We start from the raw sequence: 26,859 nt of genomic DNA on the forward strand, positions 1-26,859 counted from the left end.
CAGGACCTTCATGAGACCACTTGCTATAAAGTAAAGTCAAGAGAAGGAGATAGTGAGGATTGGGTGCCAGAGAGAGGATTAAGGGAAGGATGTCCATCCTCCCCCCCCCTCTTCAACATCTACCACCAGCCAGTAATGAGGATAGCAAGAAAGAAAAGGAAGAGAAAGGCAGAGGAGACAGGACTGGAGATGGGGATCCCTTTTAACTGGGTCCCAGGGAATTCTTTTCCTAGCTCCAGTCTCTGGGAGAAGAAAAACTCAGAGAACAAGAGGATCAGAATAGATAATTCTCTATTTGCTGATGACACTACCATCGTCGGAAGAGCTAAAGAGCTTGAACAAGGCCTTAGAGTCACCAAGGAAGTTATGGCAGCATTTGAAGAGAAAAATAATGATGATAAGGAAGAAGAGCTGATCTTCGGCACAGAGGAAGGAGAGAAGATCAGGATGCTTGGCTCCTACATAGGAAGGAAGGAAGATGTGAAGCAGAGAGTAAAAAGAGCAGGTACAGCTTGGTTCAAGGTCAAAAAGCAGCTGAAAGGTTCAAGAATGTCCAAAAGAATGCAAGCTAAGGTTGTAGAAGCCTGTGTTGAAAGTACACTTCTGTTTGATGTCCAGGTCAGGACCTGGAGGCTAGGAGATATTAAGCAGATGCAAAAGACCATGGACAAGATGTATAGATACATCTGGAGCAGGAAGACCAAGCCTCCTTTGGTCCAAATGCAGGAAGAGCATAAGAACATGCAGGATGTGAGGAATGAGCTTGATGTAAAATCTGTAAGATGGAAGGTGGAGAAGAGAGTATTGGAAAGAGTTGGACATGTCATAAGGATGGAGGATACAAGAACAGTCAAGGCAGTAACCTTAGGATGGCTTGAGGACCTTGAGGACCATGAGAAGAGGCGTGGAAGGAAAGCAAAGACAGTTAACTACTGGAAAAAGATCATCAAAGAAGCAGGTTTTGATTGGACTGACATTGGAAGATTGACGGAGGACAGAAAGAAATGGAGAGCTAGCGTGAAAGAGAGAATGAAATACCTGGAAAGTTGGGAAAGAAGGCTAGCACATAGAAGTACAGAGGAGAGAGGAGAAAGAAACAAAGTACCTGAACAACCAAATAACTTTGTCTGTGATTTTGAGGAGTGTGGCAAAGTCTGTCGCTCCAAAACAGGTCTAGTCAACCACAGGAGAAGAATGCACCAGATCTCCAGGGAAAAAGTGACCTTCAAATGTGATAACTGCAACATAGTCTTTCAAAATGAGTGTAACCTAGTCAACCACAGGGGAAGTTGCGGAGGTGCTGTGGCCTCCAGAGCAGGACTAAAAAAGTGTGGAAATTGCCAAAGAGAAGTCTCTAGCTCAAATTTTGCCCGCCACAGAAAAGTGTGCACAGGAGAAGCCGAACAAGGACGGGAAAGACCACAGGGATTCAGATGTGACAGAAAGGTCTGTGAAAACTGTGGCTTCACTGTATCAGCACCAAATTATTCTCGACACCTAACCAAATGCATGGGGGGAGTGGCTGTTCCTTAACGAGGAAGATGGCCGAGACAAGACAAGACAAGACAAAACAAACTAAAGTATAGTACAGTACAGTAATTATAAATCTTTAATGTGTGGTTTTATGGTGTTACAAGAGCATAATATGGTTGGTATATGTTTTGAGGATGTAACAAATAATTGACAAAAAAGCATGTTAGATAACGCTTAGCTTCTATCTTTGCTAAATTGTAAGTTATAATATTTTTCATTTGATAAACCAAACCACCTCAGAAAATCTTTACTGGTAGTAAACTAGATATTTTCAGGCTATGAGAACTATGATGGAAGATCCACAATGATGATTTGTACTCCAACACTTACGACAAACAGAGGACTGTTACCAGATTATTCAACCAATATGACCTTTCAAGAATCTGTTGGAGCCAAGGTGATCATTTCATAAGTTGTTTTATAAAAGACTAGTGGCTTGCACCATGCAACTAGGGCTTTGCCCCAAGAGGTAAGTGTCCCAACCCCCAAGAAAATAGCCTAAAACCATAACAGGGCCATTGGTTATTTTCCCTGAAGAGTAAACCCAATCAGTTCAGCAGTTACCAAGATCTTAAGCTTCAAACAGACAGACAGATGGACAGACTTCATTCTACTTTGTATTTTAAATAAATCTAAGCAAACTTAGGAACTTATTTTCATGTATTCATTCAAAACCAATTAATATCCAGTGAATTAGAACCGTTTCTCATTGATACAAAAAATTATGTCTAGTTTTCTATGAATATGAGAATGTACAATCATAAGATTAAAACCATTCTACATTTTATATCCGCGGAAAGCTGTTTATAATACAATGCGAGAAATAACTATTCTATAATTTTATAATTTGTAGATAAAAGATGCTATATACATAGCTGATCAAGTTACAGAAGAAGAAGAACATGGACTGCGTCTTAAATTTGACTATGAACTTGTTGTCAATGAAAATGCCTATGAATCTAGAGATTATAATAATTACTATTCCTACCTAGGCATTGCCTTTGGTGAAAGTCAAGATGAGGTAAGTTCTATTGTCATAAAAGAATTCTCACATTGCTTGTAATATTATTCATACCAACAAGTATTAACTCTTTTTAATTAAGATTGACTATATTGCTATTGATGGAGATTATTATTACTCTGATTATATTACTGATACATCTACACAATACTATGATCTAGGTAACATTGCTATTATTGCTTAATTCACTTTCATGCTGAAACTTTATTGTAACAAACTTTAATTTAGTTGGACCTGCTACTCCACCAGCATCTTTGTTACTAAAGCCTGGAGAAACAACTCTGGCTAAAATTGAGTTTTATCTAACTGTTCCTGATGGATATCTAGAGTTTGAAATTTTCGAATCAAGTGGAAACTTTGTAAGTTCTCAAATGATTAAAATTATATTTATCAAACGCATGATTTATATCATTTATGTGATTATGTTTAGAAATCTTTGCATTTGGGAAAGCCATTCTTTGTTTCTGTTGGATCTGCCTTTAAGTGTGAAAACTTAACAAATGGTTTATTTTGGAGCAATAACACTTTGGGAGAGACACTGTTCCATTATGAACCACGCCCTGTTGGAAAAGGTTACAGATCAAATAGATTTTTAATATCATAGTTTTAAAAAATTAGACATTTAACATTTTTGTAAATTTTGTAGAAAGATTAGTTAATAAGAGGAAGTTCAAAATAAATAGTCTAATCAACATTGATGCCAAGAGAGATTCTACAAGTGATGATAATAAGGTGAAGCTTAATTTTGATTTTTAATACATATTTTACATTCATAAAAGCAAAGCTTAACAAATTAGACAGTCTGTCAGATGAACATTACAGATTTAAAGACTTACCCTACTTGTAAAAGAGCTTTGATTTTGAAAATCTACAAAAATAATTATCACCAGATAGATGAATAGTGTTATATATTTCAGCTTGTTGTGGGAGTCCCAATCAGTATGCCCCATGACACTCCATATAAAGTTGGACAGAAACATACAGTAGATGTTAACATCATGGCTGGAGGAAATGTAAGTCCATAACTAAAGCTGTCAAGAAAATTAATACTTTGATATCATTATTTATAATAGTTATTATAAAAGTCATTAATAAATTTTACTTCAATTTTTTTATAGTTGATGCAGCATTATGTCTTGAATATTGATTTCAAGATTACTCAAGGCCCAGGAGAACCTGTTGTTCCAGTAAGTACCTAATCAGTAATGTTAGCAATTAAAATATCAGTTTCTTTGTAATTTAATTTAAGATAATTAGTGGAAATATTGTTTTTGTACAATGGATAAGGACATATTCTGTTTTTGTTGAATTCCTACTAATTAAAAATAAAGCATTTAAATGGTCATTTCGATTGGTTGATTTTAATCATGAAAACCATCATCATATTTAGACTGATGACCCAGTTATCACTCTTACTGATGACCTTCTCAATGAGGACCCTGTTTGGCCTTCTAATGCAGCCATATTTACTGGAACTCTTAGATTGCCACCTGGATTAACTAATCTTAATCTGAATAATTCTTGTGGTAAACTTCAATTGGAAATGTTTATATTAAATGTTTAATTAAAAATTAGATGTAATAAGTTTACAATTTGAAAACTATTTCAGTTGGAGATATTCCTATGGAGTTAGAGTTTAATGAGAATGTAGAATATGTGAGTTTAAAATTTTTCATAAATTTTTTCATCAAAATTAATCAAAAAGTCTGAAATTCACAATTTTTGTCTGCTTTGATGATAAGTATTTATTAGTCTTGAATAAACATTTCTGTAGTTCAAAATAAATTTTACTTATCGTTTTTTTTTAATGCAAAGTGGAAAATAATCTAGAAGTTAATGTACACATTTGTTTAGTTTGGATTTCTGCCATCTCGTGATGATGCTCCTTTATTTTACCAACTAGTAGCAAACCTTCATGAAGAGAATGATATCATTGTTCCTTTCAATTTGATAGCTTACCAGAAAGCATTATCCAAGTAAATTTAAGTTGTGTTTAGTTTCAAGAAGAATGTCATCAACTAAAACCTTTAATCTATTGTTTAAAGGAATCCTGTAAGAAATACACTGCTTGAACTGCTGAAAGACTGCCACAAAAAGAACCAGTACTTTAAATTTTAAGCTTTGTGCTTCAATAACAAAAAGTTAGAGGCATTAAAAAATGAAATTTTTAGTTACATGAAAGTTTTGAAAGATTTCCATTGCTCATGATATAAATTTTAATTAAATTATATTGGCTAGAGTCAAAATTATGAGCTTATCTTCGTCAGAAAGTTAGAATGCCTGTTACAGATAACATTTTTACAAAAAACACCCCTTGTATAGTCAAAATCTCCTAATTTTTTTGTTTAATTTGCATTTGTAAGTGTAAAATCACAGTAGAACAAAATAAAACTAATGTAAGCATCTACAGATGATCACCTGTGATTGGTTGTTGAGCAGGCATTAAGGGGATTCAGCTTTCTGATTAGCTGGAAAACCTAGAGGCTGAAATTCTCATACTACAATACTCTCAAAAAAATAAATTTAAACCAATTTTTATTTTAATGATTTTGACTATAATGGGTGTTTTTATTGTAAAAATCTAATCAGTTACAGGAAACCTAACTTTTTGCAAATATAAGCTTATAATTTGATTTCTAGGCAAAGTAGATAAATTTTGAAATTTCTATCATTAGCAATGGAAATCTTTCAAAATTTTCTTGTAACTAAAAAATGTCATTTGTAAATGTCTATAATTTTTTTGTTTTTGAAGCTGAGGTATGCGGTCTACATGTGACAGTCTTTCAGGCCAGGAGATAAAATGGTGTATTTCTTGCAGGGTCCCTTTAAGAAGGGAGTGGCTAATTAACATACTCAAAAGTTACAGAAGTTCTTGAATGTATTAACACAGACCCTTTAGAGTTTAATTGAAATGCAGACTGGCCAGAGTGTACGTTTTGTACGTTTTGTACGTTACGCATCGAATCTGTGTACGTTCTGGACGCTATTTTGATATGTGTACGTAACGTATTTTGAAATTTGTATTTTTGTACGTTTTACGTTTTTTTAAAAATAATAAGAATCAAATATTAGCAGAAAAGTAATTTGTATGTTTTGTACGAAAATTTTTGCAAAAACAATACCTAGGTTTAAATAAATTCAATAATATCTTCAATTTTCATAGAACAAAAATATGTATGTAAATTATGCATGTATGTTATTAGAACTTACAGTTTAAATTTATGGATTTGAAATATATGTCCTATAGATATAGTTAAAACTATTGAACAGAAAGAGATATGCAGTTGACTAAATTCAAGTTTAAATGCATTTCATTTTCATGCTACTACCCCTTTAATAGATTTTACGATAATTTTTTTCAAATTCTTTATATACTTGGGTAAATTTTCCGAGATATCATATGGTGCACAGTGTAGGATTAAGAAGTCTTATTTTTTGGTATCTTCAGTTTTTAAAGAATAAGAATCAAATATAAGTATAAAAGTATTTGTATATTTATTGTATTTGTACAAAAAGTATTACAAAAATAGTATATTATCTATAATGCAAAGTAGAATGATGTCTGTCCGTCTGCTTGTCCGTCTGTATATCAGAAGCTTAATATCTCAGTAACCACTGAACCTATTGTGCTCTACTCTTCATGGAATATACCTAATAGTCCTGTGATGGTTTTTGCTATTTTCTTTGGGGGAGGGACACTTAAAGCTTTTTACTTTCTACTAGGATTAGAGGCTTCGTATCCCTCTTTTATAGAATCGTTTGTTGGAAATTTGTCCAAAAAAATATAAAAAAAGATTGTGATTATTTTTTTCATTTAGGCTTCGCCCCAGGGTGCGGTGGGGGTTCCCCCACCCCGCTGATTTGCATTAGTTTACAAAAATAAATTGAGGGGTGGTTGATTTTTTTTAGGGGGGGGGGGGGTGGGTTTCCCACACTCTAAGAAAATAGCCTAAAACTACCACAGGACTAGTAGATATATTCCCTGAAGATTAGAATTTAGAACCCAATCTGTTCAGCGGTTACCAAGATCTTAAGCTTTAGACAGACAGGCATTGATTTACTTTGTATTAAAGACTAGTATTTTCTGAGATCTTTAGCAATAGACAAAATAACCCTATATCCTATTATATGTTTATCCTATAAATCCTTTTTTTTCTGTAACAAAGAATCTCGCTAACTGCTGAACCGACATGATCTTTGTGAGGTTGTAGGCTATTTTCTTTGTCCTTCCATATCCCTTTAAGAACCTGTATTCAAAATGGTAGAAAAATAGCCTAAAACCATCTCGGTAACTGTGTGAAGTAGTTATGAAAATCTTAAGCATCAGACAAAAAACTTACTACATTATCTAATAGAATATACTTAGTACGTAATAACAGGATGCATGTCTCTCTGTCAGTTTATTTGTACCGAAGGTTCTCGCTAACCGCTAAACCGATATGGTTCTCTTTTACAGGGTAGCTTCTCATAGGTCCTGGGAGAGGGTACAACCAGCCTCCCAAGAGAAACTACTCTTAGAAAAAAATCACAACCCTTCCCCTATTTTTTCTTTCTTTTTAAAATTGAAATCAGAAATGGGGGTGGTCTACTCCCCCATCCCTCACTAAAAAAATTATTAGCGAAGCTACTCTATAATCACTTTGTCAGTCCGTTATGCTATCGGAGAAACGTGATTTTCTCGGCTCCTGTTTTTGATTGAATAAGTTCACATTCTACATATTTTCATTGAGATTTGCCTTTAGGTTGGGGTGCTAGATCTATTCCTAGATTTTCTTTTTTTCATGGTTTTCTCGACTTCTATTCAAGATAGACGGCTGAAATTTTCAGGGAATAAATAAATTCACATTCTACATATTTTCAAAAAGTTTCTTTAAGGTTTGTCTATTTGTTGCAGTGCTAGATCGATTCCTAGATGTATAGGTTTTTGTGATTTTCACAACTCATATTCCTGATAGACGGTTGTAATTTTCAGGGATTGTATTAGTTTTCATTCTTAATACTTCCACTAAATTTCATTGAGATTTGCTTATTGAGTGGGGGCTGAATTTATTCCTAGATTTTCACGTTATTATATATTTTTAAAGGTTTTGTGATTTATTTAAATAAGTTAAATGCTTATTTTTTACGACACTACTCTATAGTTTATATAGTTCCCAGATTTCCATCCATAACTTTTGAGCTTCGCTACTTAAGGATGTTGTCATCCTTGTTTTTTACTTTTTATTTTTAAATAAAAAAATGGGTTTTTGAATTCAACTCCCCTCCCCCCCCCCTGATCAAGTTCCTCTAGAGGCCTCTAAGGGCGTAGTCGCTGGTCCTTATAATAGGATATACTTTGTACATAATAACAGAATGTCTGTTAGTTTGAACCAAAGAATCTCGCTAACCACGGAACCGATATGGTTCTCCTTAACAGGATAGCTTCTCATAGGTTTTTGGAAGTTTTATAACTATTTTAGGGAAGAGTATCACCATCCACCCTCCCAAGAGAAATTGACTTAAGAAAAAAAAACTCCCAAAAATGAATTTTAATTGCGATTTTAAGTTAATTTTTTTCCAGATGTCTATAAATAACTTTTGAGCTTCACTACTTATGTATGTTGTCATCCATGTTTTTTTTTATTGAATTCAACTCTCCCCTCCTCAAGTGCCCCTAGAGGCCTTTAGGAGCGTAGACGCTAGTTCTTTTGAATAGAGTAATAGGATATCTTGAGTCTGTCAGTTCGCTATGGTTCTCCTTTACAGGTAGCTGCTAGTAGACTTAAATGTATTGATAATAGGTAACTAGGAAATTATTTAACTTATTTTTATTAGGAATGTACGTTTTTGTACGTTTTTTTTACTTTTTTTATGTACGTAACGTATTTTTTTGTGTACGTTATGTACGTTTTTTATTTTCAAAATTGGCTGGCCAGTCTGGAAATGGACTCAAAAAATTGAATGTATATAATATTAAAACAACTATACTACCTATTATTTTGAGTTATCAAAAAAAAAAAAAAATAGTTTTAACTAATCTTAAATTCAGAGGGGGAGGTCATGAATTTACCTGCATCATAACAACAGAGGGAGGATCTAGTGTTAAAACCCTAAATTGGAGGCTTGCACAAGGCCAAGCAGAACAGGTTTGTATTGGACTGTATCAAATTAATTGTTAATATCTAAAACCATTTTTATGATTATATATTTTAGAATTTCACAACAGTGCACATAACCCCCACTTACACAAGTAGATCAGTAATGCATCCTGGTCAACAAGTAATGGTTGGTCTTGATGTCTCTGTACCCACAGTATTGGATGTGGGTTCTATGACGTTTGACACTCAACCCGAAGAATTGGTAATTTTGTTTATAATACTTACAGGCTTTATTACATTAAACCAGTACAATAAATGACCTATTAAGCAAAAAAATACCATCTTGATATCCTTAGTAATAAATAAGTCTAATTCTTTATTATCTTAAGTAAATAATAAATAATCCTATAGTTTCCCATCTGACTTTCAGCAGAAAACTGTTTATAATACACATGATAACAAGCTAATTCTGTGTCTTGACTTGATTTGTGTTTTCTATTAAAAATAATTTTAAGCACACTTTATATTTAGATAAGTTATAAAGGAAAAAGACAACTTTTTCATCTATGTGAGGCAAGAATAAGTAGAGTTGGAAAGCATCTTCATGGATTTGATAGAGGTTCAGACTCAGTGTCATATAGACTGTCAACAAGAGCTCCAAATCAAATGTATGTAAATATTATCATTTTGTATTAGTTTTCCATATTAATTGAAATCATTCCTAGCTGTAGAGAAATTACAGTTTATGCTATTTAACAAAAGTTTATGTTATGTATATGCAGTTTGGTTGTTTTTATGCAATGCTACTAGAAAGAATTGCCATCCTTGTTGAATATATGGATACAATTTTTCTACTTTTATATAATGCAGATAATTTATCTTAAATAATATTAAGGTTGCAAGATTCAGGATCTATATCATTGAGACCAGCTCCTGGTAAACCTAACAATGATGGACAAATTAGGTACCAGTCATTCAGAGCTGAGGCAATTTATGAAATGATTCCTAATATGGATTATGAATTCTTCTGGAACCAATCAGGTAAAACTCGTCAATGAAAGTTATGAATGTTAACAAAAAATCTATGAAAGTTTTATAACATAAGTTAAATAATTTACTCTTTAATTTACACTATCTATAGTTGTGTCATTTTAGATAATCATGATAAAAAAATTACCAGAATAAGAGAACAAAATTAGTAAGCATTCCTATTAGGGAAGTTTTTTATTATACCTCTTAAAAGAAATGTAGGAGTTACCTTTAGTCAACTCATAACTGAAAATATATCTATAATACAAAGTAGAACGATGTCTGTCTGTTTGTCTGGTCGTTTGTTTGTCTGTCTGTCTGTGTGTTTGTAGCTAAGGATCTTGCTAACCGCTGAACCGATTGGGTTCTCCTTTACAGGGTAGCTTCTCATAGGTCCCAGGAAGGTTTATAACTATTTTCTTGGGATGTGGGACACCCCCAACCCCCCCAAAAAATAAAAATACACCCCCCCCAAAAAAAAAAAATTCTTTTTAAAACTAAAATTAAATCAAGTGGGGTCGACTACCCCTCCCCCCCCAAAAAAAAATTTCTCCCCTTCAAATTAAAAAAAAAATTTTCCTTTAAATCTAAAATACGAAAAATTGGTTTGATCAAACCTCTTGGGGCAAAGCCCCTAGAGGCTAGGGGCGAAGCCGCTAGTAATATATATAGACATAAATAAACCAAATGTTGCATTTTAGTCATTCTTATTAACCAAAAATTAAAAGTACTCAACTACATGTTTAATATTTTTTAGTGAAATATTTTTCTGTTTTAGACCCAACACATAATACAACAATAACTTCAAAGATGTCTTTTGCTAATGGCTCAGAGTATGAACTTCAGAGTAATATAACAATCAAAGAGGGAGAAAAAGCAGAATGGATAGATTTGAGTAGTGCAGCAAGTTGCCTCGGTGGTTGGTTTAAGCTTCCTAGTGGCAAGGAAAGTTTCCATTAATATAAGATTAAACAATATTTATACAATATATCATAATATTTTTTTAAAAGTTAAAGAATACTAGCTGACTTCTATTTTTTCTCAAAGCATTTTTGTGAAAACAAGATAAACAAAAATTGCTTATTGGTGTTTTTATCAACGAACAATCACTTAATATTTACAGCCAACAAGCTTTATTTTCTCTGAAGATCAAGAACAAAAAATATAAAATCTAGTAATTATTGCAATTTTTTTTTGTAAAATCACTCAAATGTACATATTTTGGGTATTCCTTTAGGTATATACTAGCGGCTACGCCCCTAGAGACCTATGGTGGCACTTTAAATGTTTGGTGTCTTAAAAAAATAATAAGATACCTTGCATAATGTTGCAAAGGAGTCTCTATTTGAGGGAAAAAAATTTCGAGTTCTTGTGATTTCTCTTGGGAGGGTGGTGGTACCCTCCCCCAAAATAGTTATAAACCTTCCCTGGACCTATGAGAAACTACCCTGTTAAGGAGAACTCAATCAGTTCAGCGGTTAGCAAGATCCTTCAGTACAAACACTCAGACACACAAACAGACAAACAGACATCCTGTTACTAGGTTTTAAACTAAATATTTTGGAAATTTCAAACAGGTTGTGTGCCACATTACCATGACTTATCCACATGAGGAAAGAAAACAATTCTGCAAAAGACTAGGTAAGGAAAAAGTTATCTAGTTATATATATTTAGTGATAAAAAGCATTTAAAAGTTAAAATTAAAGGTTGTTCATGGAAATAAGAGAGTCCAAAAATACCCCATTTAATAGTTTAAATTTAAAGATCATTTTTTAAATAATCAATCATCGAATAAATTATATTTGATCATATAATACAGGTGGATATCTTGTTGAACTACATACACGTGATGACTTCAATGCTTTCCAAGAATGGATGCATGACCTGCGCTACTGGCATGGCAAAAGTTCAGGATGGGTTGCCACTGGAGCTGAAGTAGTATCTAATGTTCATACTAATTATACATATCAACTTCAGGATTGAAGTATTTATAATCTATGAATTTATCTTATAAGATAAGCTAAAACACTAAAATATCATATCCCTACCCACATTATAATTTTAAAAAATATGATATTTTAAAGGAAATCAAAATTCTGTTTCATATTTTCATTATTTTGGTATTTATTCTTAAATTTTAAAGTTACTTTCAACAAAATAAAATTTTTCATGTGGGATAATGATTTTTATCTCTGATATTCTTTACAAAAATTCATTATTTAAATGTTAATTCATTACTAGTGGGGTCACACTAACACTCCAGTTGACACCAGCTATGGAGGTCTTTTCAAACCCCGACACAATGATTACTATTGGGATGACTACTTAGATATGGATTATTATCTCTTCCTGGAAATGGTTAATTATAACTCTGGAGGATATCTATATGGAAGGAAGGGTTAATTTAGTTATTATAGATCTTAATCAATTATTCTTTATTTAGTAATCTAGATTTTTTTTGATTGATATTAGTATGTGCTTGTATGTATATATATTATATTTTTTCTAGCCATTAATTGCATGGTACAAAACATTTGCTAATATTAGATAAATTGATGGCATTTGACTTGGATCACAATTTCTATAACTAGTCTTTTATAACAAAACCTTTCCAGTAAAAAAGTAACTTTTTCATTGACTATCATATATTCAATATACTAATTTTAATCCATTGATAAGACCAAATTATTATCTGAAAACTTGGTTGTATTCTGATTCATCATTCGAGTTTACTTGTATGAAAGAAGGTGAGATTATTTATACTGGTCATGTTAGTCTATGCAAATCATCCTAATAAGAAAGATATTCAAAATTTTAAAATTTTAAATTAAAATTCAAAGAAAGATATAACCTGATTCTACTTTATTTAGGTAATGATTATCAAGACAGCAATAATAAAAACACTTTTGTTGATATGGTATCTACAGTTCCTGAAGTAATTAACATGTAAGATGTGATTTGGTCATTTAAAGTCAATGTTGTGATAAATAAAATTCTCTGACAAAGCAATTATTTGAATAATAAAAATAGTGCGTACATTATCATATTCTTTACTTTATTCATTTTTAGTCATGATATTGTTGAGTTGAAGTATAACATAAAACTTGCTCCTGGAACCTCTACACCGTTTGGAATCAAGCTAAGTGGAAGTGGTATGTAATTGCATGGGGTTGAAATTAGTTCAAACTAAAACTAAGGAATAATATTTAACCAAAGTAAATTTAGAATGTACCAATTTCTTATTTTAGATTACAATCAAAGGTTTTGTGCTGCTCATATAAATTACATTGGAAATAATTATCCATGTGCTAGAGACTTTAACAAGCCTCCATATACATCAGAAAATACTTCCTATGTATTTTCTGTTGATTCAAAAACTATTGAGTTTGGGTTCAACCAATTGACTAATTGGGGTAAGTAATTTATTATATCTCTTATATCCGCTATCTATATGATTTTTTAAAAGCTCAAAACCTAACAAAAATACCTTAAAGTGGCTCCACTTTTTTTTCAAACAAAAAAGACATCCATTCTTGTCTGGCTGAAGAAAAAAGACTTACAAGTTTATTCTAGTAATGTAGAGCCACTATTGTTATGTGTTGGCTCTGCTTCAGCTCTAACTTAACAAGAGTTCTTAAATGTAGAAATTATGTAATTCTGGTAATTTAATTTTTTTTAAAATTTAGGTTCAAAGGCTACTGATTATGACAATCCTTTAGATGATGACACAATTCAAATAACTGCATATATGTATAACACTGGAACTTCCACTGCTGATGTCACAATATCAGAAAGTATATATGCTCATCAATATGGGTACAGTGCAACATCTATTACTACCACATCAAACTCTTACAACTATCAAATCAATCCTGTGGAGGTATTTAACAATTGATACATGATGTGATGTTCATAATATTTATAATTGATGAGTTCATTTATTTATTGAATTTAGAGTCCTAAACCAGCTTTACCTCCTACTATTGAGATGGAAGTGATTACTGATGATGGAACTTTAGATTTGATCAGAGGAACTTGCAAGCAAATTAAATTCAAATTTAGGAAATTTGATGAGAGTAACTAAATAACAAAGAATAGATGTTTAATATATGTCTTAGGCTGGTTTTAGGTTAATATCATGAATTACTCTTAAGGGATTAGATTTGATATTTAAGATGGGCTGTCAGATACAATAATCTAATGTAATTTCTTAGAGTTTTATTACATACTAGCGGCTTCTTTTTTTGATGGTGTCCCACCCCCTAAGAAAATAGTTATAAACCTTCCTGGGACCTATGAGAAGCTACCCTCTAAAGGAGAACCAGATCGGTTCAGCGGTTAGCGAGATCCAAACAAACAAACAAACAGATAGACATCATTCTACTTTATATTATAGATAATTCATTCCAATAATATAATTTCCCAAAAGCTAGCTCTATCAAAAGATATTTACCTCCATAATTATAGCTGACTTAAAATATATGGAAGATTTGGGTATTGGGTATAATTGTGGCAGTTTTTCAGAAGTTAAAGTGGTGTATTTTTCTAGTGGTGTATTTTCTGCAGGCTTCCTTTAAGTAAAAAAATACCTTTTAGAAATTAAATCAGTTACCTTATTTAAAATTCAAGCTTTCCATTTTCTGGACCTATATTGATGTGGGCAAAAAATCTTAACTTTGCAGCTGGAAAATATGTAACATGGTGTAGGCTTGGACTTTCTAAGGTGATATTTAAATTTTAAGTAATTAAAATTTGTAATATAGAGTTTTAGATTATTATCAATCAAAATGTTAAACATTTTGGGATTAGTATTATAACTTTGAAAATGATATAATGTTTATAGAAAGGAAAAAACTTCCCTTGTCTTCAACAATATGACTCTAATTGGGCTCCAGATCCTTACAAACAGAACAAGACGGATGCACAAGGGTATGAATTATTAAAAGCTTTAAGCCCAGTTCACAAAAGACAAAGGTCAACTGATTTTATAAAAGTATTTGTGGGTTGTACTTGTTTAGGTTGACATACAGAAAAAATCAGTTGACTTTAAAAAGTTATTTGTGAACTGGGCATTAATCTTTTATCACCAGTTTAATAGTACAAATATAAAATAATTTTTAATACTCAATGTTTAGAACTATTGAATTTTTTGAACAAATCATGACATATCCATCAATGATGGTCTTCAGACACCCTGTTAGTGTGGAAGCAGAGGATGACATGGTAATACTCATCAGCTATAATGAAAAAAAATTGCATGGATGAATATTATTAATATTGAAGAAATCTGCAATATTGAGATTTTTTTTGTTCTTTTATCATTTATTTTTTAGGTCACTAACTTTCTTAATAAACATTATAGATTAGCTACTAAAACTCCAAATATTTTTTACAGCTTGTAGCTGAACTGAGCGTAAGAGCTGACAAACTTGCAGCAGCTGGAACAGAAGTTGAATTAGAACTGTCATTACAGGCTGGTGAATATGTATCAACAAAATCAGTAACTCTGAAGGTTAGAATAATAGAATTATAAGACAAAAAGCATAATCTGACCACTATTTTTCGTAAATCTGAAAAAGGAACTCCTCCAGCAGACAAAACACCTTAAATTTTTTTGAGTATATAGTTTCTAGAAAGCTAACTTTATATTAAGGAATAAAACTATCATAGCTGACTTATTAAAGTATTTGTAAATGTGCTTTATACTATACTAGGAATAAATTTTTACACAATATAATTTATGCGCGAAAAGCTTTATATTAAGAAATGTGACTATTAACAGCTGACTCTTTATATAAACATAATGAAAAAATATGTCCTATTTTACTCTTATGTGTACACACATTACAAGGCTTGGTCCTGTTGAAAACGTAACGAATGTACTTTTCTATTTGCTGTGTTATTTTTATATAATTTATTTTGAGGTAAACATAAAACAAACTTTGAATTTATGTATTTGAAAATTTTTATAATAGATACGAATTACGAATTAAAGAATATAAATCATTTACATTTGAAGTATGAGATATTATTTCTTTGTTTTAATAGAAACTCAAGAAAAAAATATGATTTTGTTAACTTAAATTTATAAGGGGATTTTTATTATTTTATAACGATTGCAATAGGTAAAGCATATTTATTATTAATGCACAGATAAAACATTAATGTGAAACAAGAATACAAAGGCAGTACTTCATGTGATGGACTTGATCCGAGTAAAAGTTGAAAGATCTATAATAACTCAAATGTTGAAAGTACCAAAATTCAGTTTAATTCAACCAATGACAAGTGGTAAATGTTCTTCCACCCTCCTGCTATTGGTGCAATTAGACATTATCTCTCTTGAGTAATCTCTCTACTGTTAGAAATAAATTCTGGAAACTTAAATAACTCCTTAACAGAATAACAGTTAAGTCTTTTTCATAGGATAGTTCCAAGAAGTGCATTTAATGTGTTTGGGTAATTTGAGTAGTGAACCTAGTGTCCAAAAATATCCAAAGTTGTGAGAGTATAAATCACATTTCAGAAAAATGATTGCAAGCATAAGTTACTAGAATATTCTGATTTTCATATTTAATATTTACAGCAGTAAATAACACAATATTAGGCGACAATAAAATGTTTTTTTTTTGTTGTAAAAATAAGACAATAAGAAATATGTAGATTCTTTTAAACAAATGATTTACAAATTGAACAGAAAATGTATGCTAGTCACTAAATCATGGCCTTACAAAGGAATTGAAAAACTAGAGTTTTTCAAAAATTAGGGGCAGAGAAAATGCTTTTTGCCTTTTCAGATAGTGACATTTGTAGTTTAAAGTAGCCTTAAATGTTAGAATAGGAATTGAAAAACTAGATTTTCCAAAAAATAGGGGCAGAGAACAAGCTTTCTGCCTATCTTTTCAGATAGAGTGGCATTTGTAGTTTAAAATAGTCTTGTTAAATGTTAGAATTGCCATTACAGCTTTAGGTAACTGTTGATCAAATGTTTAATGCACAAAGCAAATTATATTTTTAAAATTAAATAAAGACCTTTTCTTGTTCTATATATAGATCTGGAACAACATTGAAAAATATAGTATATTTGTAAATAGAATTTGCAAGCAATTCCATACTATAGAATTTCACATAAATAAATCATTCAAAATTAATATTATCCTTTAAGGTAACTGAACAAACTGAAGAAAATTCTCCGCAATCGGCTTATGAATTTGCACATTTTATGATGGATCTGTAAGTATCTAATAAATTTCTGTAAGACTTGAATTTTTAAATATCTATATTGAATTCTTAGCTTTTGTTTATAGTAATAAATCTTGCTGCTTCATATAATTAGTAGATATCAAATAATTGAATGATCAATAAGAAATGAGTCAAAATAATCTATCATTAGGGTTTTCCTTACCTCAAACATTAAATTTTCTTAATTAACAGAATATGAAATGAAGATAATTATTATATTTTGTATTTTTTGTTTTAGATACACTGGGCGAAGAAGAACTTCCCACATGGAGGATACAGAACTTCCAGATGGTGATGTTAGAGATACAATAGAACTTGCTCTTAATATTTCTATGCCATATGCTAAAACCTTACCACTCATAGTAAGAAAGTTATTTATAATTATAATGTTAGAAAAAAAAGATTCTTGTTTAATAATATTTGATTTTTTAAGGTTCACGTAAGAGCAGACTCTGTCAATGGAAAGGCTCTACTTCATTTTAAAAATGTTAAATTTCCAAATGATTTTAACACAAATTGGGGATTTGATAATTCTCAAGGTATATATCATATTTAATATGCAAACTAAAAGCTAGAATTAGTTAGTAAAAAATATTTTTAAAATTTTAAACATTTTAAAAAATATTTAAAGTCATAGATATGTGTTTCAGGTATGAATGTGCATGGTATTCATCCATCAATTGATATAACAAGAACCTATAATGTAACCTATTTTCAATCTGAAGATCTAAGAACACACATGCAACATGATAATGTCATCATTGATTTTGGTCTTGTGACTACTTCAGGTAAAGTTGAATATATTTGATAATTTTAAATTTTTTTTTTGCACAGTTTTTGTGTAGAACATACAACCTTATCAGTAGAATAAAAGTCTACTATTTAGGATTTATATTTCCTTAATATTATCACTTTTTATTAAGGTTTTGAAAGTTTTCCATTGCTTATGATAGAAATTTACCCAACCAGAAAATCGAATTACTATCGAACTACAATCGTAGTTATTCTTGAGTGATATCATAAGCGTCAAAGTACGCTGATAAGCGATTATTGAGCAATCTCATACTAAAATCAAAAATGAAAAAAACATTAAAAAATATTGGTCTAGTGTTATGTAACGATAAGGTTACATAAAAAATATTTATTTCATAAAATGTACATAGAGATAGAGAGATAATGAGGCATTGAAAGAGAGATAATGAGGCATTAATCTAAATACCTCCATAAATAAAGATTATACAGGGCATGCTTTCTTTATTATTATGTCTATCTAGTTTAATAACTAAATAAATATTGGGAAATTCTAGCTGCAAATTTATAAACTATATTCACACAATAATTTTGATCACAATAAGAGTTAATGTTCGTCTGTTATACTGTTTCAGTGCTTTGCTTTTATGGATGTTGTCATCTATATTCTTTTTTATAGTCAAACTCTTTTACAAAATTCAGTTTAACTTGTATTGTATTGACAGTATATAGTGTGAGAATTTTATTTTCTAGTTATTCCAGCCAATCAGAAAGGCTGAGTCAATGCTTAGCCCTTTCAACAACCAATCACAACAGAGCATTTTTATTAATGCATTAGTTTCAGTTTTTTTCCGCTATGATTGTACGCTTACAAATATTGTAACTTAAACCGAATTGTTTTAACAGATTTTGACTATGAAAAAGGGTATTTTTATTGTAAAAATCTAATCAGTTACAGACAACCTAACTTTCTGATGAAAATGAGCTTATTTTATTTCTAGGTAACGTAGTTTAATATTGAAATTTCTAATATTAGCAATGGGAAACTTTCAAACTTTTTATGTACCTCAAATGTCATTGAAAAGTGTCTATAACTTTTTTGTTATTGAAGCTGAAGGCTTCAAATTTGGGGTATTTCGTCTACGTGTGGCATTTTTTCAGCATTTAAATCAGTGAATTTCTTGCAGAGATCTTTTAAATCCGCTTAAAAAAAATAATAATATTATGGTACCAATATAAAATATGTTTGTTTGGATCTATAGCAGTTCACGGAAAATATTGCTGGTTAGCAATATTTCCAAAAATCTATGAATTTTAAAAGCTGCTAGCTGCCAAACGGCTGAACGTACAGATCATGCCCGCACACTGTTTTAAGCGGCATGAGAAGGCCTACAAATAATCTGAAATAGCCATAAATCAATAATGCATAATTATCTCGCAGTGCAGAAAAATGCGCGAAAAAGACCTATTTTACGCGTTTTTCTTCAGTGAAGCTTTCCCTGTGCATAATTGGATCTTGGCTATTCCAGATTATTTATAGGCCTTCTTATGCCGCTTAAAATGGTGTGCGGGTATGATCTGTACGTTTAGCCATTTGGCAGCTAGCAGCCTTTCAAATTCATAGATTTTTGGAAATATTGCATACCAGCAATATTTTACCGTGAACTGCAGTAGATCCGTTTGCTTTATGGATTCTATAATAGAAATAAACCTTTGTTTAGAATATGATCCACATTGGGGACCTAAACTTGGTGATGCAAGAACATCCATGATGTTGATAGTTGAAGCTGAAATAACAGACCATCCGGAAAACGTTGATATAAATCGAATTCCTGTCTATATCCAAACAAATTTCTCAAAGCCTGCTGATGCAATTCATATCAGGACACATTCCTGTAAGTTATTCAATTAATACCTTTTATTTATTTGCTATGTAATTTAATAGAAAATAAAAAAATGATGTTTAGTTACGAGTTCAGTGTATGTATTCAGATATGCAGACGAAGAAGAAAGAAAAACTACACACAGGAAAAGAGCAAATTACTTTTCTTTTGTAGTTAAAACTTTAACAACAACTTCAAATTTGGAAAATTAAACATTCTTGCTCCCAAATAATTTGCTCTTTTTTCTTAACAGACCAATACTTGACTTTAACATGAAACTGGACAAGGCTGCTTACACTCCTGGGTAACAATTTTAACATCTAAGATAAACTTTCCTTAAATAAATAAAAATATTGTATTATATTAAGTAGTTAGGTTTTTTTTTGTTCTTTAAGATCTCGTTTTACACTAAATTAATTGATCTGTATTTTAAAGATTCTTCACATAGATCCTGGTATGGTTTTAGTCTATATTGAGTATTTCTGAGTGCATGGTCTCTTCCAGCCGAGCCCAGCTACCTAACCCTGTTTTCTCAATATTTTAGGTAGATAGGCTTTGCTGAGAGAGCCCTTGCCTGCAGAAATGTCGTGACACTATATAATTTTTAAATTCAAGCATTTGAGTGGCTTAAAGCTTTTTTACTGCTCTCTTTTACCTTGATGTTGGGTGCACAGACAAGAAAGACAAAAAAAGTTATTTCATTGGTATAATAAACCCTGTGAAGCTTTAAGAAGCAGTATAATAATACACCTAGCTAATGCTTAGTACCTTGTGTATTTTTCAGTAGTTTTAGTAATAAGAAAAATAAAAATCTTTGCCTTCATACCAATCATTTATAATTTATTACTTTTAGCATTATACAAAATTTCTTTTTAGTGAAACAATTCAAGTTGAATCTGTTATCAAGCACAACAATATGTCAAGAGGAATTATTTCCAAAATAAAGTTGAATTTACAAAATTGTTTTATCCAGATTAATTATACTACATTTATTATGATCTTAGTAAATGACCAGATTACTATTATTTAATATTTATCTAGTAGGGCCAGTGTCGGGGGTAGATATCTTAAAATTTTGAAAAAATAAAATGTAATGTATTTAATTTCAAGATTCTGTTTTATAACTTTCCTCCCCACTTTAATTAACTTGGAATGTAATCAGCTGAGGGTCATCCAGCAACATTTAGAGTCCTTCTATCAAGATTTACAAATTACATACCGAATAAGGTAATAATAGTCAAATATGTAGTGTATTTTGCAAGCAAGGTAATTTTATATATTCAAGTTTATATTTATATATTCTTGTTTAATTTAGAATACCATAGTTACAAATTATACTGGCCATGATGGAGTTGAGTATTATTTCTCTAATCCTAAGAATGGATCCTACATTGATATATTTGTAAGTTTTTTTATGTCATAAAATAAATTTAATCTTTCTTTAATCCATGCTAATTCTTTATTTCATTTAAATAAAAACAATATTTTTAGTTCAAAAATGGAATCATGTTTCCAGACTCCATTTCCTTAAACTTTACTGTGACAATTGATCCTGATATGGAGAGACCATCAGGTCTGGCGGATTATAAGGATTTTATAAAGGTAACTTTAAAAGTATTTCCAGTAAGTCTTTGAAACCAATTAATATCCGCTAGATTAGAACCAGTTTTCATTCATACTGAAAAATCATATCAGAGCCTAAATTGGCTCTTTATCAGTTATACCATACAATAAGATGGATTAATATTTTTAGGCTGTAGCACTTGGAAACATTTCTGTTCATGAAAATTATCCAATAAGTACAAGCATGTTTACAACCTTGTCTCAATACCAAGTTGTTCCATTCACCATCACTTACCTGGGTAAGTCGATATTATATTAATAACTGGCCACTACTTCACTAAAGGCATCTAGGGAAACATGAAAAGGGGATGGGGGGAATAAGGAAGTAAATTCCTCCTATTTTAAATTTTAGAAAGATAATTTTTTTCTTCTGTAGCAGCTCATATTTTTGGAAGATTTCTCTTGGGAGTAATAAAATAGTAATAAACCTTCACATTACCTTTGAGAAGCTACCCTGTAAAGGAGAATCATATCAGTTCTCTTGTTAGCGAGATCATATGGTACACACAGATCCTGTTACTTTATTATAAGGATTAGATATAATTAATTTTTGTTGTTGTAAAATTTCTATTTGTAGAATGCTTCAGCTTGATTCAAATAAAGAAACCAGCAAAACAAATCCAAGCAAAATATAGGTAAACAAAGGAATTTGCAAAACATAAATATTAACTTACAATTAATCACTATCTTTTTACAATATTTTGTATGATTTCTAAACCATTAATTATCCTTATTTTACTTAAATTATAGTACAAATTTTCATATTAATTTATTGGATTGCTTGACTAACATTGAATTTGTTCTTTAATATAAAATAAGCATATATTCTTGAATTTTAAGATTTTAACAAATATGTCTTTTTAAATTAGATACAGTTCATCTGCAGACCATGCACCTGAAAATGCAATAACAGAGACAAAATCTTGGACAATGCCATTGAGGTAATTAATAAAGTTAATTATCAGGACTCCACAATCTTAAGAAGCTGGGAATTCATTGAAAATTATTTCAGTACCTAAAACTTGTGGCTTATGAGTGGCTGCCAAGTCCAGAATACATTATTGGTATGAACTTAAAAAAATTTAACTTGTCTTTTCTTAGAATTGGCGAAGGTTGGCTGGAGAGAATATGGATTCAAGTTGATTTAGGTCAGTTCTTTGCTTTCCAACAAATAATCTTTGATTTATTCATCCATGTAAACTAAACTTGGTCTGTGTTTGCGGGTAGCCACAGCTCCTCTGATTTTTTATCTCCTGATAAAGTGCATGTGTGGTCAAGTTATATCAAATTTTAAAAAGTTTTTTTTCCAAAGTTCAATTGGGGTAAGGTTTGTAGGTTCTGCAGGATAATTGAAAAGGTGTTGAACATTATGGGGGCAAGTATTGTAATCAGGACAAGTATTTGGTAATACTCCTTGCCTTATTCTGTTTCATTATCCATTTAAAATTCTGAAAAATTCACTTCTGAGTTGAGATCTCCACAGTAAGCTATAAAAATTGGAAAGAATTTTAATGTATATAATAGATTTGAAATCTGCATAAAATTTTAAGGATTTTTTATTAAATTCGTTTTTTGTATAATTTTTTATCTAAAATTGCAAATACAATTTAAGTTAACTAATTTTGACATTTGTGATTGGTGGGTTGAAAACAATCTGCGCTCTGATTGGAGAAGCTTAAGTTTCGTACATCATTCAACCAATTAGAGCTCAGGTAGTTTCCAATCCACCTATCCTATTGGTCAAAATTAATTAACTTAAATTGTATTTGCGCTTTTAAATAAAGAATTATATAAAAAACGAATTTTATAAAAAATCCTTAAAATTTTATGCAGATTTCAAATCTGTTATATACATTAAAATTCTTTGCAACTTATATAGCTTACTCCACAGCCCCTCAACAACAAAACTTTGTGTAAACAATACTAACATCTAAATGTCATATCATTGATAATTTTGAAGGTGAAATGATGAAAGTGACAAGACTTGCAATGGACACCCCAGCTTCTTACAGGGCACCTAAAAGAGTTAGAGTTGACTACAGTACAACTGGGATCAATTTTATCAGGTATTTATTCTACCTTTCATAACAAATATTTAAACCTTTTTAATCTCTTTTTGTCATCTATGTTTTGGTTTATATGTTCTAAACTGAAAAATGAATCATAAAGTTATCTAAGTTATGTCAGATATTTTTAAAATATAAATAAAATATTATTTTTGGAAATAAAATACTTTTATAATTTAGTGGTGAAGAGGCAGATGTTAGATTTGATAAAACAATTCTAATCAAAACTGCAATTTTAACTAGATATGTCAGGTATACAAAAATTTCAGTTGGGGAATTATTTATTATTAATATCTATTTTCTCTTTTATGGCCCACTCATAATCTTTAAAGATTTAAATAAAAAATTTATTACCAACTTAGATTTGTTCATTATTATTTTGTACCAAATTGATAAATGGATTAATTTTAAAAAATTGTTTAAAAAATAGAGGATTTAGGTCATTTTTATTTTTATTCTAGGATTAAAATAAACAGACGTTTATCAGTATTAAATTTCTAATTAAAATATTTTTTGCTTAAAAAAGAAAGTTTTGAGATTTATAGGGATGGGCGTAGTTTGATTTCTCTTAAGGGGGTTCAATAAGAAAATAAAGATTGCTGGGACCTGCATAGGCGTCCAAGGGGGGGGGTAATGGGGCGATTACCCCCCCCATTTGAAATTTACCCCTACCCTGGGGGTGCCGTAGGCACCCCCAACCATTTAGGAGGGGGTATTTACCCCCCCAAACAATTTTGGGGGGGTAAATACTCCCCCCAAAATAGAAAATCTCTAACAAAAAAAATTTTTGCGCGCTTCGTGCGCATTTTTAATACTAAATTTTTGATAAAATTTAAATTACCCCCCCCAAAAATTTTACCCCGGGGGTAAATTTTGGGGGGGGTAAACAAATTTTACCCCTTCCAACAGATTTCAGGGGGGGTAATTACCCCCCCCCAAGCAAATATTACCCCCGGGGTAAAAATTTTGGGGGGGGTAAAAAAAATTTGCGGCGCGCTTCGCGCGCCATTTTACCCCCCCCCAAAATAAAAAGCTTGGGCGCCTCTGGGGACCTGTAAAGTTCATTAGATACACAATATAATACATATGCATTATGTCTTCCTACAGCTTTAATTGTTTTGCAATTCAGACTTGTGACAGTTGTAACAAATGATGTTACCGCAACTTTAAAACCAGTTCAAATTTTCAAGTAAGTCAAAAAAAATTTTCTATAAGTATTTTTCAAATTTTTTGATATTAATGAATATTGATGATGTAAATCTTTTATTTAGTTTAAAAGTGTTTGGATGTAAGGAAGAGAAAGCTATTTCTCAGATGATTCAGGATAAACCAGATGGAACTATTATGCCACAAAGGTTGGTATCTAATTAAATGTATAAGTATAAATGCATATTCCAGAAAACCCTCTAGCAGCAGATTGAAATTAATTTAATTTAACTTTGCTTTCTTAATAAAGTTGTTAAAACTTTTGTGTGTAATCTTTAATGTTTTGGTATATCAATAATACAAAGTAGAATGATGTCTGTCTGTCCGTCCGTCTGTCTGTCTGACCGTCCGTCCCTTAAGATCTCGGTAACCACAAACCGATCGGATTCTACTCTTAAGGAAATATACCTAATGGTCCTGTGGTGGTTTTAGGCTATTTTCTTTAGGGTGGGACACCCCCAACCCCCCCAAAAATAAAAAATCCCTCCATTTTTTTTGTAGGGGATATCCTGGGTCCTTTTTTTGTAGAAGATTTCCTTGGTCCTTTTACGATTTTCGCCAAAGCCGCTAGTATTTGATTAAAGGGTTAGAGTGGCGGCAAACTATCTCCATGTCCTATTGGGTTATTGTCAGTTTTTTTCAAAACATTTTAGTTGACATCTAGTCTGTTCTCTTGTATATTCCTGATATTGTTATAATTAAAACTGAAATTTTACTTACTTGAAATAGGCTTAATTTCAAAGATCCAATACAAAATCTGGACACCAAAAATCAATACCTTCTAAACACAGCATCTACCCAATAAAAAATATAAGACAACCGCAATGAAGTAAATTTAATAGTAATTTAATCTGTTGATAATTTCTTTTTATTATTTTTACTACAATACACTTATTACATATTAAAATTAATTAGGTTGTTTCTGTCTAGCTAGATACTTGTGAACATTATTGTCCCCGTTTCTGTAGCAATATCTCAAATAGTTATGCAATGTTTATGCAAAAAAAAATGCTCTTTATTGATTCTTTTTACAGACAAAAAGGCAGTGCCTATACAGTAAGAAACTTTACCATCAGTGCTTCAGACCCAGTTAATTACAGGTTTAAAGAATAACATAAATTAAAATAAAAACATTTACACCATTATTATGTTTTGCCTATATTTCTAAGGCTATAATGTAAATATTTGGACTTTTCTTGGTAGCTTACGTTTTTTCTAGAAGCTTGTAGCTGAAGAAAAAAATTATTTATAGACTATCCTAAAAAATACATTAATTATGCTTTTTGTAAGGAAAAGACAATAAATGAAGAATATATCTAATGATTAAACTTCCATTAGTCATAATGACAAATTATTTAGACATGTAGCTGAGGATACAATTAACAATGTTGTTTACTTGTGTGATGTTGGTTCTTACAGGTTATATATTTTATTACTATGACCGCTCGTCGTCGGGAAGGTGATAGGTTCGAATCTTGGCCCAACACCCAGTCATAACTAGAGACGTTAACAAAATGGCGCCTACTGCTAGTATGTCAGGTGCGCAACATTAATAGTTACAGGCGCAACTCATTACCATGCACAATTAGGACTTCTCTGACAAATATCCTGTAATCAAAGGGTTTGTTGTCTGTTACTTTATCTGATAACCAATAGTGGGCGTTAGAGTATTGCATCCCATTACAAACGGATGATTTCTTTGTTTTCCCCAGATGATCATTGCATTTATTATGAAGCTGATAAAACAAAATTTTGAGGACATTCGTTTGAGGCGGTTAAACACCCCTTTCAACCCCACCACTCTGTACGCCCCTACCAAAAAATATTTTTTTAGGGATATGAGTCAGTGTCATACTATTGATCCTATAAGCCACGAGTATACAGGTTTTCTAATTATATACTATTATATAAAGTAGTAAGTATTTTTTTTTAACTGTAGCGAAGGATCTCGCTAACTGCTAAACCAATATTGTTCGCCTTTACAGTAAAGCTTCTTATAGGTACACCAAGGTTTTTAACTATTTTGAGGGAGGGTATCTCAAAAATTCCCCTGACCCTACAATTTTTCTTTTTAAAATGGAAGTTAAGTGCCCCGAGAGTTGTAGGTTGTAGCCGCTAGTAATAATATAATCTATAAGCATTTAAAAATTTTATTATCAAACACCTTTCTAAATTCAAAGTGACGTAAAATACACATAATAGATTTAAATAAAAGAAATTTTTTATTTTGGTCTTGAGATATTGAATACATCAATATTGTACAGAATAAAAGTTATTGTTATTATACATAAACATATAAAAAAGGGTTGAAATTCTAATCTTGAAATATTTATTTTTAGCCCTGCCTCTGTATGTTAAAAATGTTGTTGGTTACAGTCCTGTCAGGGGAAGAATGTATATGCAGGTAAAAAAATAACGGGGATCTAGA

The 26,859-nt window shown here is 31.1% G+C and overlaps 1 protein-coding gene across 1 annotated transcript in view; it reads left to right on the plus strand.

The window, feature by feature from the left end:
- LOC145328167 (uncharacterized) overlaps positions 1–26,859 on the plus strand; it is a 43,620-nt gene that overhangs the window by 11,863 nt on the left and 4,898 nt on the right. Inside the window, exons 16-67 of the mRNA XM_080171755.1 lie at positions 1,809–1,930; positions 2,387–2,554; positions 2,637–2,715; positions 2,783–2,913; positions 2,985–3,126; positions 3,201–3,286; positions 3,472–3,567; positions 3,673–3,741; positions 3,945–4,080; positions 4,164–4,210; positions 4,409–4,530; positions 8,583–8,679; positions 8,747–8,893; positions 9,163–9,299; positions 9,527–9,672; positions 10,439–10,603; positions 11,236–11,301; positions 11,481–11,636; positions 11,901–12,051; positions 12,338–12,408; positions 12,532–12,607; positions 12,731–12,813; positions 12,910–13,074; positions 13,348–13,541; positions 13,617–13,721; positions 14,289–14,384; positions 14,505–14,590; positions 14,797–14,884; positions 15,057–15,173; positions 16,827–16,894; positions 17,142–17,265; positions 17,337–17,442; positions 17,554–17,691; positions 19,375–19,548; positions 19,621–19,677; positions 19,786–19,840; positions 20,413–20,460; positions 20,697–20,763; positions 20,852–20,938; positions 21,028–21,138; positions 21,290–21,398; positions 21,737–21,794; positions 22,029–22,100; positions 22,261–22,307; positions 23,120–23,225; positions 23,406–23,477; positions 24,355–24,414; positions 24,497–24,580; positions 25,466–25,531; positions 25,791–25,850; positions 26,266–26,315; positions 26,771–26,835. Coding sequence (XP_080027881.1) covers positions 1,809–1,930; positions 2,387–2,554; positions 2,637–2,715; positions 2,783–2,913; positions 2,985–3,126; positions 3,201–3,286; positions 3,472–3,567; positions 3,673–3,741; positions 3,945–4,080; positions 4,164–4,210; positions 4,409–4,530; positions 8,583–8,679; positions 8,747–8,893; positions 9,163–9,299; positions 9,527–9,672; positions 10,439–10,603; positions 11,236–11,301; positions 11,481–11,636; positions 11,901–12,051; positions 12,338–12,408; positions 12,532–12,607; positions 12,731–12,813; positions 12,910–13,074; positions 13,348–13,541; positions 13,617–13,721; positions 14,289–14,384; positions 14,505–14,590; positions 14,797–14,884; positions 15,057–15,173; positions 16,827–16,894; positions 17,142–17,265; positions 17,337–17,442; positions 17,554–17,691; positions 19,375–19,548; positions 19,621–19,677; positions 19,786–19,840; positions 20,413–20,460; positions 20,697–20,763; positions 20,852–20,938; positions 21,028–21,138; positions 21,290–21,398; positions 21,737–21,794; positions 22,029–22,100; positions 22,261–22,307; positions 23,120–23,225; positions 23,406–23,477; positions 24,355–24,414; positions 24,497–24,580; positions 25,466–25,531; positions 25,791–25,850; positions 26,266–26,315; positions 26,771–26,835 — 5,228 coding nt within the window. The remainder of the gene's footprint in view (positions 1–1,808; positions 1,931–2,386; positions 2,555–2,636; positions 2,716–2,782; positions 2,914–2,984; positions 3,127–3,200; positions 3,287–3,471; positions 3,568–3,672; positions 3,742–3,944; positions 4,081–4,163; positions 4,211–4,408; positions 4,531–8,582; positions 8,680–8,746; positions 8,894–9,162; positions 9,300–9,526; positions 9,673–10,438; positions 10,604–11,235; positions 11,302–11,480; positions 11,637–11,900; positions 12,052–12,337; positions 12,409–12,531; positions 12,608–12,730; positions 12,814–12,909; positions 13,075–13,347; positions 13,542–13,616; positions 13,722–14,288; positions 14,385–14,504; positions 14,591–14,796; positions 14,885–15,056; positions 15,174–16,826; positions 16,895–17,141; positions 17,266–17,336; positions 17,443–17,553; positions 17,692–19,374; positions 19,549–19,620; positions 19,678–19,785; positions 19,841–20,412; positions 20,461–20,696; positions 20,764–20,851; positions 20,939–21,027; positions 21,139–21,289; positions 21,399–21,736; positions 21,795–22,028; positions 22,101–22,260; positions 22,308–23,119; positions 23,226–23,405; positions 23,478–24,354; positions 24,415–24,496; positions 24,581–25,465; positions 25,532–25,790; positions 25,851–26,265; positions 26,316–26,770; positions 26,836–26,859) is intronic.

Source organism: Acartia tonsa, chromosome 9 (assembly GCF_053477335.1).
Source record: "Acartia tonsa isolate MP-2025a chromosome 9, ASM5347733v1, whole genome shotgun sequence".
NCBI lineage: Eukaryota > Metazoa > Arthropoda > Copepoda > Calanoida > Acartiidae > Acartia > Acartia tonsa.